General features: G+C 39.0%; 2 protein-coding genes and 1 pseudogene across 4 annotated transcripts in view; 1 reads left to right on the top strand and 2 right to left on the bottom strand.

Moving 5' to 3' along the window:
* Positions 1-16,245, bottom strand: part of LOC117782664 (synaptosomal-associated protein 25) — a 109,802-nt gene that overhangs the window by 59,245 nt on the left and 34,312 nt on the right. The gene's annotated exons all lie outside the window — the stretch shown is intronic.
* On the top strand, positions 5,995-7,043 carry LOC117782665 (annotated as a pseudogene).
* On the bottom strand, positions 7,983-16,078 carry LOC117782671 (zinc finger FYVE domain-containing protein 9-like). Its single transcript, XM_034619698.1, is given in 15 exon segments — positions 7,983-8,445; positions 8,504-8,619; positions 8,622-8,667; positions 8,879-8,999; positions 9,065-9,368; positions 9,371-10,075; positions 11,360-11,644; positions 12,825-13,010; positions 13,013-13,483; positions 13,486-13,701; positions 13,764-13,947; positions 13,950-14,402; positions 14,918-15,642; positions 15,731-15,811; positions 16,056-16,078. Coding segments are annotated over 14 exon segments (4,020 nt in total). The 5' UTR covers positions 15,786-15,811; positions 16,056-16,078; the 3' UTR covers positions 7,983-8,292.

The raw sequence follows: 16,245 nt of genomic DNA, 5'->3' as shown, positions 1-16,245 counted from the left end.
TTTACGTTGTACTATAAGATACATTATTAATACAGTTCTATGCTCAACATGGTCAACATTACAAAACACTATGATTACGAGATTTATACAGCATAGAGTAAATGTATATCTAGTCAAATTGTAGACAGAAGAAGCGACTTAGCAATTGCTGCCCAGCTTTAAGCGCAGTCAAGGTTTTTTAATTTATTACGCATACGCCGTGTTGCAACTGTAATGGAAGAGAGGCGCAACTTTAACTTTAACGCTGCATTGCATCTTGTAGACCATTAAAATTGCAATTTGCAACTTGCAAAGGGTACAACCAGGCTTGGCAGACTTACAGCATGTTGCATGAAAATTTTGACAACAGGCAGACAGTCCGCCAGGCATTCCAGCCAGTTACCTTACCGCTTCCTCTTGCCAATCTTTCATAGTCATATCTTACGCTCTGTCGCCGTCGTTGGCTTCGCATGATTTGTATGTGGCACCAACGTTGACTGCGTCAAGTGCAATTTAATGTCCAAAAGCGGAGCGCGTTAAGAAAAAAAAAAATAAAAAACAAAACGAGAAAAGAAAAACATAACACGAAATGCCGGTACAAAGTGAAAGTTTTAGGCGGAGAGCCATTAATAAGGCAGACAACCTTGACTGTCACCATTTACTCTACACTTTTTATAGTTTTTGCAGGCGAAAGACACACAATTAGTGCGAGCAACAGCAAAAACAAAAACAAAACTGAAACAGAAACAGAAAAAAAAAGGGAAGAGGCTGCTTTGAAAGATGCGATGACCATGACAAACTTGGTTGAATCTGCACAATGCGTTGTCAGGCTTGAGTGGAGTTGATCTGTGCCTTGGCACAATTTTGTAGAGGAAGCATTTATGAGTGCTTAATGATCAGATCAGTTGTCGGTTGAGGGAGAAAGAGAGAGAGAGTCTGTATGTTCGATTTTGTATGTTTGTGTGGGCAACAACTTCAACTACAGGCCACTAAATCTTAAGCTCATTACCATATGAAGCAATCATTTTAAATTTGAACGCAGCACTGCAAAAGTCATGTACAGTGGGAGAGAAAAGTTTTACAGCTGTTAAAATTTAGCAACTGAAAAAAGCTATAAGTTAGTCATGCCGTGAAAAAAAAAGTTGTACTGCAAAAAAATTAAAATCAATTCTAATTTAGTTAGATTTCAGGAGCCTTATATATATTTTTTTCAAGGCTACAAACCTCCAAAATTTTGTTAGAGGTTCGGTTCGGCGCTAGAGCCATAGTTCACAATTTAGTATATCCCTGAACCTAAGATTTGGGTTCGAGCCTTGGTTCAATTTCATACAAAATAATATTTTTATAGATATACATTTTCTCTACATTTTGAAAAAATTAAATTTTTTTTAAAATAAATACAATTTTGATGGAAATTAAATTTATTTGAAGATTTAAATATTACTTATTTTAATCCGAAGTCTCAGATAATTGCATAATATTCTTTAGTTTTAGAAAGCGGTTCGGCTTCGCGAAAAGTAAGTAATTTCAAGGGTTCGGTTCATGATCTGGTTCAGGCTTCTTATAAACCCGAAGAGAACCGGTTCTACGAGGTTCGGTTCAGAACCAGCTTGCAGACTTGATTTTTTTTATCTTGTAACTGTCTTCCTCTATAAATAAACACAGTTAATTTAATTACATGTCAATCAGTAATGAAGTTTTAAATTTATTAAAGGACAGGAAATTTATAAGCAATTTTAAAATAAATAAGCTTTATGAGTTTTTAAAATTTGTCTGTAGCACATTAATATATTAAATGGGTTTAGAATTCAGTAATGAAGCCATACATTTATCTTTGCCTCATGAATGTGTTTGCAATGTGTAATTACAATGAATTTAACTATAAGATTTAAAGTGCTTTCAAATACTTTCCGATATTGACCACAGTGCAACGTCGACCTCCAGGTTAACGTCTAGAGAATCTCCTGACACTTGTGCTTCTTTTAAAAATATTGCAAAACCTTTTCAGTTGCTATGCATTCGTAGATAGTTTAAATAATTAATGTGCTTGCAAATGTTTTTTCATTTTGTGAATGTTCAAAGTATATGTATGCAACAATTCTTATCCCGGCACGTGATGCTGCACAGCAGGCGCATAAATTTGTGGCACAAAACTTCACCAGCTGCAATTGTTCGCACATTGACCAGGGTAGCAGAAGTGGCAAGTACGAGTACAACTTAGAGTCAACCAAGAGTCTTTCAAAACTGACAACTGCGCCTTGGTGCACCTTAATCGTTGGGTTTTGTAAGCCTTTCGCGGTCCCGTTGAGGTTTTGCGTTTGAAGAGGACGCATATTGATTTTATAACTTCGGACAACGACGCACATAAAACGAGGTCATCACCGATGCCAGACGCCCGCCAAGGATTCAATTTGATTGGATTGAAAGTCGAATGAAGTGAAGCAAGTGGCATGGTATGATTTACCAGAAAAGAGAGCGCCCATCCTTTTGGGTGGGCTGCTTGGGTTACAAATCAGATTGGGAATCACGTAATGGGCAACGGGTATAACGGATGTTTTCCTCTTTTTTTACGCCCATTGAGCTGCATTTTAAATGCGTCGAATGCATAAAAATTCCAATGGCATTGCCTGGTGCTGGTGCGCAGTCGAATGAAATCGAAACTTATTAAATATTTAGCCATGACTTGGCTCAGGCAAAAATAAAAAAAAAATGCCAAAAAAAAAATGAGTTTACATTTGTTGTTTGACTTTATGATAATGCGTCGAGCATAAAAGCCAAACGCAATTCACACAAAACGCCCACAAATCGCCGGCAATTCGCCAACTTGCTGTTTTCGTCGTTAGTTGCACAAGTTTTAAGCTTTCAGCTCTTTGATCGCTTGTTTGTCCAGCAAAAAACACCTGTGCAATCTGCTGTTGCCACATTCAACAGATCCCCAAACTAGCTCCAATTGCCAGCTTCGTTGGACATCTGACCTTTTGTTTGCTTGTTGCGTCATCCATGGCGCTATATCAATTTTTAATGCTCGGGGACTGTGTGCATGGAGTCGACGACGGATACGGACATGGACATGGACATGGACACGGACATACGTAGTTGGCTGAAACAATCAACAATCAACACATTTAAGCGATTTTATTAATTTATTCAACGCATTGCGCGCTTTTAAACGTTCCTTAAAGCTGTTTAATTTACGTAAACGGTTTATTTAAAATTCAGAGTCATAAGTCGTATAATAATTAAGTTTTACTGATGAAATTTAGTATGCTGGCATTAGATATTTGAATGGATATATACTCAGTGGAAATCTACTTCTACATCATGTAGATCCTGAGAATTGTACAACAGTATGATAATAAATTTCCCTGGAAAACATATATTTATTATGCGTCCTCATTTTTAAGCCAATGTCTCTGATACTTTTAAAGATGAAAATTGATCAAGGGCTTTATTTGTGTAACACTTACCGTAAATCGCATAAATTAGCTGAATATGCGTAAAGCTTTACCTAAATCCTCAATCACCTGTGCGTGCTGGGAACCCGCAGCACCAGGAAAACCAAAGATACCAAGAGACAAACAGATAGACAGACACATGTGAAATGCTATAAAATTTTCACATATTACTAGAAATTCATGGAAAATAATGCAATAAAAATTCACAGCCAAAAGTCGGGATGCGACTGGGACTATGACTGTGTCTTAAAGGCCATAATCCCAAGCAAAACACACACACAAATACAGTGAAGTGGCGCCCCCTGCTTGACATTTATTTCCCTTTTCATACCCTTTAACAGAGGGTAGTGCAAAAATGTTGCTAAGGATATCAAACATTCTTTTGGGAATAATAATATTTGTAGATTGGAATATTTTGGAATATAATTAAAAAATCGAAAGTATACAATTTTTTTTTAAATCAATTTGTATATCTAAATCAAAAACTAACTTAAAAGCATATGATCGAAAGTATAAGCTAACTTTACAATAATTATTTTTATAATGCTCTATTTTGACTAAAATTTGATAAAAAAAAAAACCCGCTGAATATATATATCTGATAATAGATCTCTTGAGAAAAAAACTTTTAAACTGAGTTTTAGATTAGCTTATAGAATTCTAAGTCGCTTAAAGGGTATTCAGTCTGCGACAATTCATAGATATCCGTTCGTTTTCTTGTTTTACCAGACAAATTTTGTAGGGTTTTATTTCATCAAGAGATTTGCAGCACTTGAGCAGCGAAAGCCACAGCAATAGAGAGTAGATGTAGCTGGAGATGGCGATGAGGACGGTGACACTTTGGTTACGCTCCAACTCCTTGGTGCACTTGAGGTAGCGCTTTTTCGGTTGGTTGGATTATTCCGCGGGCAATGGCAATCCACATGCCATCATCATGAGCCGGCACAACTTGTGATTCTCACAAAAAAAAATAGAAGCAAAAAACAGCGAAACATGTAAAAAATGTAAAAATGTTTGCAAAATGCCCAAGAGATGCACATAAAATATTTAACAGTCGCTGCGACGCGACGCGGCAGAGTGTTGTTATAGGATAGGGGGTGAGAATTCAGGAACAGTAACAGGAACAGAAACTCAACTCAACGTCTGAACTTTTGTCAGCCCAAAAGTGTCGTCAGAGGCGCTTCATGTGGGTGTCCTGCGTTTGTCTTGTTAATCATTTGTTTAGCTTGTTGCAATCATCTCTGAGGCGTCGCGGCCTCTGTTGCAGCTGCTTTGGCTCATTAAAAAATGATCGTCATCATGGGAGAGGGGTGGGAAAACACGTGCGGAGGGCTGCTAAGAAGTTTCAACAACAACAACAGCTCAGTTGAAAAGGCAAAAAGTTTTCCAAACAACAGCAACAACTTGCAAGTTTCTTAGGCATGCCCAAGTGACACATTTCCAATTGCAAATTCTTCGAGAATTCACTTGGGGAATCCCCCGCTAGTACAGGACAAAATACATTTATTATTGACTTACAATCAGGAAAAATCAAAGTTAAACTTTACAGACAGTGCTAAGCAAAAGACAGAGATTAAGAAATTTCTAAAAAAAAAAAAATGTAACAGAATTTCTAGAACTATTAATTATGGTATCTCTAGAATAGAGATTTTATAAGCTAAGTTCTCAACACCTTAACAATTTCTTCGAAAGTTAATATTTCTTTTGATTTTTTCCATCTCTCTAGAATTTCACAGAATAATCTGAAAATTTGGCTTAGAAGTTACGAATTTTTTAGCAGAGAAATATTAAGATTTTTTTACTTGGAGATATATGTTTTCTTTTATATTGCTAATTTAATCACAGACTTTATCTTTACCATATTAATAATGGAATCTCCTAGCTTTATTCAGTGGTTTTTTTTTTATGTCTCTCCTCTTCTCTCTACCATTCTGTCAGTTTTTAATGCTCCATTTTGAAACTCATTCATATTATAAACGCACTCGTAAACCATATAATAATCATCAAATGATATGCCTACTTCATTGCAACTGCGCCACATCATACATCATGCTCAAAGACACATCTCGACGGGGTTTCATGCATACCTGAACAGCTGTTTACGGCCAAGTGGGGGAACAGAGACGGAGCAGGGATTGTTCTCCCTGATCTCATTCCGCTGGGATGTCATCTCTTATATTGGCGCGTTACAAATTAAAGTAATTCGCTTAACTTAAGCATCGTCAGCAACAAGGCCGTCAAACAAATAATTTCGCGAGCTTTTTACAACCCACCTTCCCCAAAAACCAACTCATCCCTCAAGTCTAACCCCTCTTTACATTTCCTTAAGCAGACATAAAAATGATGTATTGTTTTAAAATGTTTTTTTTCTTGTTATTGTGGCTTGTCTCTTGATTATGTGCGAATTGTAGCGAGTTGACGGTCTACCTTATGTGGGTGTGTGTGTAATAAATGTTTGTTGTTGTGTGTGTGTGAACCACTTCACCCCTCTTGTCGACACACCTCTTTTTGCACTTGAAACTTTGCGACTAACAAGCGCCTAACAATTTTCCATCAAATTCTCAACTCTCAACTCATGCTCCTTTTTTTGCTCCTTCTTTCTACGCTTTTTTTCAGTTTCGACCGCGACCAGCCTTTCACATTCAATTGGGAGCCGGCCAGGTGAGTTAAGTGTCCATTTGGACATTCAAATAGGCAGTTAAACTGTGCAGTTGAACATTTTAAAGCAAAGTCTTAATTCAAATTTAATTAAATTTTTGTTAGAATACTTAATGAAATTATAAATTATTTTAAAATTGATTGAAATTATTTTTTTTTATAATTTTTACAAATTTACAATGCAAGTAGATTAGTTTATAATTTAATCATTGTCTTCTTCATTACAGGTGATTAAAGGCTGGGATCAGGGTCTGCTCAACATGTGCGTGGGTAAGTTAAACATGGCCTAAAGCAATCCAATCAGAGTCTAAGAATTACCCTTTTTTTTGTTAGGTGAGAAGCGTAAGCTGACAATTCCACCACAATTGGGCTATGGCGATCAGGGAGCTGGCAATGTGATTCCACCAAAGGCAACTCTCGTTTTGAGGTGGAGCTGATCAACATTGGAAATGCGCCAGCTGCCACAAATGTGTTCAAGGAGATCGATGAGAACGCTGACAAACAGCTGAGCCGCGAAGAGGTAATCGTCTATGTATGGATCGCACTTTTATCAATTTTTTGTTCTACACTCTATGTGATATATCCGTGGGTCTCGGTTTGTTACTAACCTCATTCTTCAAACAAATTTCATTAATTTTAACTCATATAACTAAACTTTGATTATGTGTTAATTTTTTTTGGTATTAGGTCAGCGAATATCTGAAGAAACAAATGACGGCTGTTGAGGACAGGACTCTGATGAGCTTAAGAATATGCTGCAGGAGAACGACAAGCTTGTGGAGGAGATCTTCCAGCACGAGGATAAGGACAAGAACGGTTTCATCTCGCACGACGAGTTCTCCGGTCCAAAACACGACGAGCTGTAAAGTTCGGTCTAGGACAAGTGCTTAAGTTATATCTATCTATAACTATCTATGTATAAATACAATAAACAATAACAACAACAACATCGAAAACAACATCAAAAAAACCCGCGACACATCAACAGTCAGATAACATCAGAAAACATATTCCAAAACTATAAAGAACGAGAACGGACTGACGCCCCTTCCCGTAATTATCTACTCGAGGGGCGCTATTAGTTTCAAATATCATTCATATTTGTATATATACCACCATATACTCGTACATACATGTATTCATATAGTATATGCAGACACGTATATATTAAAAAATGTTGAGCTACTCTTCCACTTTGGTTCCGTCTCCGATTTATATTCCTGGATGCTCAATTCCCTTCTAGGCATAGTTCAAATTGTGTGTAGAATATGCGTTATATCTTTTATATACATTTATAGGTTGTTATAATCAAGTTTGTAACTTATTTGTGTTGTGTCGGCCAACTGAAATATTTTTTAATTGTGAACAACTGAAAAATTTAAATTAATAAACAATTATCACAATAATTTAATAATGAACTTGTGTAATTATTTCTTTACAGCTTACAATTCATTAAATGAATGTTTACTCTAACCTCCAATTTAATAAAATATTTTTTTCCAAAAATGTTAAATTTCTTTATGGTTTGAACTTTCTTCTGCTAGGTTTTTAAGCATTTGAAAAAAATACTTAATATTGAATATACGAGGATCTGTTTGGAAAATTTACAATTAATAAAACAAAATCAGTTTTAACAGTTATATAGTCGTTATTTATATTGAAAATATACAGGGATATATAAAAAGAACATCACATACAAGTATTTTTTTGTTGTTGTTTTGTTGGAAACCATAAACAATCTTCACTAAAACATACAAAGTCGACAAATGTTTGGAAATTGAATTATCAAAAAATTAGAAACAGCCAAATGCAATAAAACGACGATTACAAACATTAAAATTACACTTATTGTGTGTTGACTTTTCGAAAAAGAAAACAGAAGATGAATTGGAAAAATAGAGCAAACAAAACACCGATAATATGTTATCATGTAGTAATTATATACAGTAAGTGCGCCATTATCATCTGTTTCCATTGTCGCAGCCGGAGGAGATTGTAATGCAACGATAAGAGGACGCACTGCCGGATAGCTGCAACACTTGATCACTTTATAGGCTTACATAGCTATGCGTGGTTAGAAATTTTAAGAAAGTATTCTTCTCCTAATATATGTATTATTGTGTTCGGTTTCGTTTTTTTAGACAGTTTAGCGGGAGTGGGAGCGATTGGACTAAGACTTTCGGGTATATCCAGCTTGCATTTAAGCATTTAGTATGTAGAAAACTAGTTCCAATATAATGGGATCCTGAATGCCAGAGGACTCGCCGTGCAGCGTAGCTATCAGATGATTATCGAGCGCATTCATATAAAGCGGTGGCAGCTTTGTGCCACGTGCGCCGGCCTCATAGCAAACCTAATTAAAGAAATTGTTTAATTAAAACCAACTTGAAGACATGTCAATTACAACTTACGTTCTCCTGGTCCAAAGTGGCACGAAGTGCCAGTTTAATAATGCCAGCAGCCGACAGCAGATCTAGGAATGGTAGCAACGCCATTGAAGCGCTTCGGGCCAATTGCTCTGCAATGCAGTGATGTCTGCGTAGTTGTTGCCATTTGTGGCATACCAATCCTCACACTGTAAGGCAAAACACAATTAATTTTGTGGCATTAAAAAAAATTTGTTAAGCTATTTTTTAGGTTTATTTTAAGTTAAGCAATGCAAAGTCTTTGCAAGTTAAGAGCTTTAATTAAAAGCTTTTGAAAGTAATAAGTTTAAGTAATTTAAAGCGAAATTTTCTAATTGTATAGCTCTATAATATTTTAAAGAACATGTTACGATTACTCACCTTGACAATAAAAATGTCAGTGAAACGTATAGCATAATTGGTATTGGAATAGTTGAAGCTGGCATGAACACGCATATTGGCCACACCATCCATGGGCTTGTCATCAATGGGCGACTTGACGCTGCAAATGACAAGACCGAGCATTATAAACAGATAAAATGAGTGGGTATATATATTTAAGCTTACCCCACATTGATATCCCGATCATCGTCGACCCATTTGATGCTAACAATTTCACTTTGCTCATCGGTGGCAGCAATGGGACCGCAAACAATATCAACATCCGTTTGATTACGCAGAGCCTGACGCACTTCCTCCATTTTGGCGGGCATTATTTGGACCATGAGACCATCCTCGACAATGCTGCATTTGCCGGAGAGGCCGCTGCTGCTTTTAAGCGACTCGTTGAGCACAAAGAAACTGGCGCCAGTGATCTTTCGAGGCTGACCCTGTATATTGATTGCCTGCGTGGAGTAAGCATACATCTCGGGCGATCGTCGTTGATGTTCTGCATGCAAACCAAATGTCCATCAGCCACTTTCGAGAAGTTGCCGGCAAATGCGAGAATATGATCGGTGGCATTGTTTATAGCCTTGATGACATCATTCTGCCGATATCGTGGTATTATCACCGTAGTCTGCCGATCTTCCATGTGAATATAGAGTCCGCGTATGGCGGGCAATGAATACGAATAATTGCGAAAATCCACCAGGAAATTGATAATCGTTTGCGCTATCTCGCCGTATACAGATTCACGATTGCGCACCGAGATCAAAGGACAAGGATAGTAACGATACTGTGCACCCAAACGCAGGATGAGACGCAACGGCAACACCTTGGCCCAGGGCACCTCATGGCGATGTATAAGCACTCCCACCAGATACGGATTATCGGGCACAATAACTCCCTGCAGGCATTGATACGTTGGCCTAATAAAAATGAAGCCTCCATGCTCGCGGGAGCCCAAAAAGTTGACATTTCGAGGACTGCTAAAGGCCAACTCCTGTGTGCTGGATCTGGCCTGTTCGGCCTCCACATAGACCTCATACAGATGCTGGAATATATCACGAGGCACCGTCGGACCGCTGCTTGCCGGTGGCGGCTTGATCTCCAGCAAAATAATTAACTCATCGTTGCCCACATGATGCAATCCCGATGTGGTAAAGTTAAGCACCCAACGATTCATGCAGCAACTCACTGTAAGTAAGCAAAAATATAAGTATGAGAAGAGAAGAGAAGCGAGAGAGTAGGAAAGACCACATTTAAGAGAGCCCGACTTTCTGTAAGAAACTCATAAATCATTTCGAATATATGGGAACACACCTATCTTCTATCATAAAAACTGTCTTTGGTCAGATTAAAATAAAAGGTGATCATTTTAATAATAAATAATAATTAACACAATAATGTATATGCGGTTAATAATATAAGAAAAAAAAGCTGCATCGCTTTAATAACATAATCGGACTAAAAAATCAAATCATATGCTAAAAATTTTGAAAAAATAAATACTTCAACATTTTTCAAAACGGAACCGGGAACCTTTCGACCCCAACGTTGCCTGTGGCCAACTCGGCTGTTTGACAGTTAACTGTGAGCGATCCTTATGTTTTCGTTATATGATTTTTTATAATAACATACATATGTTTACTCAAAGATTGAGTAAATAAACTCACATTTGGAAGTTTTTTAACAAAGCTATTTTCAAATGACTGCACCTGCCTCTAACAAAATGTTGTAAATCATACTGTGAAATTTTCGAAGACAGTTTGAATTAAGTAATTTTTTTTTGTAATCGTTTCAAAAATTCGAAATGTAAAAATGCAGTTCTTTCCATATATGTTATATTATATTCCAGAATATATTAAACTTATAGGCGTAATAGTTGAAATTGATAATATTAGCATAATTTTCAAGAAAGGTAGCGCCCAAACCAATGGGCTTGGCGACTTCAAATTTTGGCTTAATACTCCTTTAATTAATATAAAACGATTCAAAGAAAAAAAAGGTTTAACACCACAGGTAAAAGTTGGGGTCAAAGGGCCAGGAATTGATTTTAGAACTGTGTTTTTTTGGTAAAACATTTTAGAATTGACCGTAGATAACGAATAAGGGTTATCATTTTTTGTGGAAAAGCGATATTGTACACCACTTACTTTCCGTAAAATCATACAATTTAATCGATTTTCTGCTGGCATGATAAAATTTATTCCGAATATATAATAGTTATTGATTTCAAATCTTACTAAGGTGGCAGAGAATGGCATCTCCTGGTAAGATGTAGATAAATAATGTATTCTTGCCTTATAAAAGTTTTTTGTAAGATTGACCTTTTTTTACTCTTTTTAATAGTAGTTTATCTATTTCTAGTGACCTTTAAAGATAAAATTAGCTATTAAAAAGCCTTAAGTTCTGCTCTAATTTCTTATATAAATTATGCTATCTATTGGACAGCACAGTTGTAGAGAAATTGCTACTCACTGTTGACCACCTTGACAAGCACAAAGAAATTGTTCTTCACAATGAATTTGAGCGTTTCACGCTGCAGACGCTCCAAGAGATCGGGATCGTTGCGCACCTCCTTGTACTCCACATCACAGTTGCTGCTGCTGCTGTTGCCCCCTTCCCGCCCAGCGACACAAATGGGCGGCAATGCGTTCTCCTCGCTGGGTATGAAACAACCCTGAGCATCGCTCGGAGGCAATTTTCTCGAGCGTTGTGGCTCCACTTTGCGACGCGGTGAAGTCTGCGCTGTGTTTCTGCCAGCTGTAGGGAAAGGGAATTATTTAATTTGGATATGTTTTCAAAGATATTTCAAATGATTTCCTATAAGAATGTAGAAAAATATTACTCAGAATACGAAAACTCGGAAGAAAAAAATTGAAATCCAAAATTAGGAAAATTTAGAATACAAAAATTAGAAGCAAAAAAATTGGGAAGACCAAAATAAAATTTTGGAAACGAAAAATAAGAAAAAAAAATTGTAATGACATAAATTGGAAAAGCCAAAATCAAAAATATTTGATTAAAAATTTGAGTAGCGATGTTAGACGGTTGTCTTCCCTTTCGTACTTTAATGGCTTTGATTCTGACCTTTCTCCGTCGTGTACTTGAATAAGTTTAAGATCTTCCTTCTCTTTCATTATGTAATTGAAAATTTTGAATATTACGGAATGATTGCAACTGACGAACGAATTAATATTTCCTAATTATTTCAACTAATTTTGACTTTTTGTTTTTTTTTCTAAATTATGATTCCTATTTCCTACTTCCTACTTCCTCAATTTAGATTCCTAAAATTTTATTCTTTGTTTTTATACCCGTTACTTAAAAAATAAGGAGAAGGTATATTGTGTTCTTTGGAATGTATATATCAGGGAGAAGAAGGCATCTCCGACCCTATAAAGTATATATATTCTTGATCAGCTTGAACAGCCGAGTCGATATAGCCATGTGTATCTGTCCGTCTGTCCGTCCGTCCGTCTGTCCGTCCGTTCGTCCGTATGAACAAAAGAATCTCAGAAACTATAAGAGATAGAGTAATTAAATTTGGCACACAGATTTCTATATACTCCAGATCAAGTTGGTTTCAAAGTTAAGCCACGCCTCCCTCCGCCCACGCAAATCGCGAAAAACCACCACACCCACAGTTTTCAAGATAATACCTTTTTTGTGATAATTAATGTTATCTATTAGTATTATCTATTATCTAACTGAATTACATCAAGATCGGACCAGTAGAACGGCAGCTGTGGTGATTTCATGTTTTCAAAATAATAGAAGTAATTTCTTTAAAGTACTTTTATATATATTGAAATAAGTAACGGGTATCCTAGGGTCGGGATCTCGACTATAGCCTTTCCGACTAATTTTTTCTTTTTTTTTTGTAATTGCTGAAAAAATTTTCGGAATTCGTATGAGGTACCATTTCAAATACATTACTTACCGCTCTGCTCTTGGCTGCCCTTGGAGACGGCGGTAAGTGTTGCTGCCGCTGCCGTGGGCGGTATGGAGCCACGGAATAGCTGTGCCACCAATCCCATGGCGGTGTTATTGTCAATACTGCTGCCACTGCCACTGCCACTGCTATTGTTGCTGCCACTGCCGTTGGCTCCTGGTGTTGGTGGCTTTGTCCCGCGCCGCTGTTGCTGCGCTGCAGACCGCGACGCGCCTGCTTTGCCTCGCCCCATTGCTGCTCCATGGTGCTGGCCAGCTCGCTTCCGGGTGCAATGCCATCGCTGAACATGACACTCTTGCGTTTGCGTCCCTTTTTGCCATCGGAGCTGGAGGAATTGGCGGAGCTGCCGTCGGTTTTCTTCAACACGCCCACGGGCACAATGACGCTGGGCGGGATTGCACCTGCTGCATTCACCTGACGATGCGGCGGTATGGTTGAACAATACTCCATGGGATTGTTGGGATTGGGCGAGCGCATTGGAGTTGGCGGCAACGCAGAGGGCGGGACACCAGCAAAGCCTTCAGAGACGCCTCCATTGGACTGACGTTCGGTGAGTATCATGAAGCATTGCACACAGACACGCGACTCCGGCTCATTGGCGAACTGCAGATGGAAACGCTGCGAACAGCAGACGGAGCACAACACCTGCCACAAGCACGGCAATGATGACGCCGCTTGATCATGGTGAACTTCTGCTGGCATTGCATGCACTGTCCGGCCATGTTGTCGGGCCCCCAAATGGGCGGCACTTTGCCCAGATTCGCATGTGGATCGCTGTAGCCAACGGCTTCATAAATGGGACTATCGTCATCCTCATCCTCATTGTTAGCCGCTTGTGACGTAGCTGCTGCAGCTGCAGCTTCTGCTCAGCTTCAGCTTGCTGCTCCAATTGCAATTCTCCCTGAGCTGCCGCCTGCTCCTCGTTGCCTGGCGGCGGAGTTTGTCCCGCATTCGTTTGGAGGCTGGCCTGTAAGTCCAATGTTTGTGGACGTTGTGGTCGCTGCTCTTGGGTTTCCAGCGCATCCGTGCCGACACTCTCCTCCTCCTCCTCCTCCATTTTGCGTCCAGACAGTGAATCTGTGTCGCTGGCGGTGCTGCTGTAGGATGAGGAATCTCCTCAGCACCTGTTGCCGTCGCTGGCAACGTTTCCTGTGCTCGCAGCTCGGCAAACTCCACAGTGGATGCCTGCGAGAAGTTGTCCACATTCAATTGATCCGCCGATGTGGTGTCCTGCTCCGACAAAATGCGCACAGATTCCTCCTCAGTGACTGGTGATTCAGTGGCGCCTTCCTCGTCGTCATCATCATCATCTATTTCTTGCGCCTGATATTCGTAGCACAATGCCGCTGGCTGCAGTTCCTCTGCCGTTTCCTCCTCAATATCCTCCACCTCCACTTCCTGCAACATGCTGTCCAGCTCTGTGTCTGAGATTTCATCCATTGTGGAGCAAAAGGTCAGAGGTTGACTACGTTTAGGCAGCTGCTCCTGTTGCTGCTCCAACTGTTCCAACTGAGGCGCCACCTGCTGCTCCAGAGCTCCTGCTGCTGACAACGTTGGAGCGGGCTCCTGAAAAGTAATTGGTATTATAAACACTTCTAATTCTCTTAATTAATCCCAGGGTATCAAACCAAATCGAATATAGGATTAAATTAGAGTATCGGTTATGTTGGTATTTTGCTTTTCGGTTAATTAAAATCTTTGTATATATCGGTTTCATTTTAACAGGTTTCGGTTTCGAAATACCGGTATAATTTCGGCTCATAAAAAAAGTAATAGAAATGTTATTAAAAAGTTAATATTTAAGCAAAAATTCTTTGATTTCAAAACATTATATATTATATATTAAGATCAATATTTAAATTTCAAATCAAAATTAGTTTAAAAAACAATGATTACACCTTAACATAATTGAATTTAATTCTTGATTGAACCGAAACTGACTGTTATACATGAAACGGTTAATAATCGGTTATTTTGGTTTTGGTTGAGGTTTCAGTTACGGTTAGCAATTTCAATCGGTTCATACCGGTTAAAGGTAACGGTTTCGATTACGGTTTGATTTCCCTGATTACTCTACTTACCGCTGGTAGAATGTCCTTGTCCGCTGCCTGCTGTGGTTGACTCTGCGTGTCCAGCTCCGTGCTCGTCTCCTCGGACAATTCGTTGAGCACTTTACCCAATGCCGAGGATGCGGTCACCTCACAGGGCAAAATTGACTGGGACTCTGTGGTTATTGAAATGGAGGATAGTCCCACAGCCAAATCCTCCACAGCAACAGATTCCACTTGCTGCTGATCCTGCTCCTGTTCAACCTTTGGTGGCAACTCCAAGGCGCTGGGTTTCTCGCTCTCTGGCGGCTCCGTGCTCGGCTCATCCGAATTGCTGCCATTGCCGGGCGACGGACCCGACGAGAATGTCGAACAGGAAGAGGTGGTCAGGGATTCGGATGAGGAGACTCTTATCTCATCACCCAATTTTGATTGTTTTTCCTGCGCCTCACTGAACTTGTTAATGTCGTCATGATCATCATTATCCTCCACTTCCACTTCAATTGGTCTGCTGTTCACCTCCCCTTCCCCCTGTCCATGCTCATCCCGCTGAGCTGCCTCCAGCGTCCAGTCGTAGCTTTCATGCGTCTCCAGGGATTTCACATTGTTGCGATAATCGTTGAGACTGTTGAACACCTGAGAGACGCCCACAAAGTTTTTTGCAGCGGCGCCAGCACTGCTACCATCTCCCAATGGGCGTGTCTCAACGCCCACATTCACAGTTACACTCGGTGCATTGCGACTCAGTTGCTCATCCGCTACAAAAGAAATTAAATATGAAACAGCAAATGTTTACAATTTGAGTGTCGCTCTCTCTGTCACTCTTTACACTCTCAGTTTGCCCACCTTTAAGCTCTGCTTCCAGATTGTCCAGGACCTGATCGATGTCCACCAGATCCATAGTAACTAAACGACTTGCATTTAAGCCTGCAACGAAAGACGTAATACGCGTTCAGAACACAGCTCACTTGTTTGGCTGAAAATTTTCACTCTGCGCGGGCGTTGAGAGGGAACTGTGATTGCTTAGGGGAACGAACGACCCAAAGAGACAAAAACAAGACAACAAAGCAAAAATATGATTCAGATGCTGTTTGCCTGTTGACTGACAATCAATTTTCTTATCAGCCTTTATACTGCACATGCATTTTCGCTTGTAAATTATCGAAATTACCTTATTTACCCACTTCTTTTGTTTAAATTCTGACAAAATATGTTTGAAACAGTGTTGCCAACTTAGCTATTTTATAGCTAGTTTTGGCAATTTACAGTTTGCTTGCTAAAAATTGCTGTTAGCTCAATATCTAGTTATTTTAAATATATTTTAGGCTAAATTTTGCTATTAATATTTTTGGTAAAAAAAA

Source organism: Drosophila innubila (assembly GCF_004354385.1).
Source record: "Drosophila innubila isolate TH190305 chromosome 2L unlocalized genomic scaffold, UK_Dinn_1.0 5_B_2L, whole genome shotgun sequence".
NCBI lineage: Eukaryota > Metazoa > Arthropoda > Insecta > Diptera > Drosophilidae > Drosophila > Drosophila innubila.
Note: the sequence above shows the minus strand (reverse complement) of the source record. Positions and strands in the feature narration are given on the sequence as shown.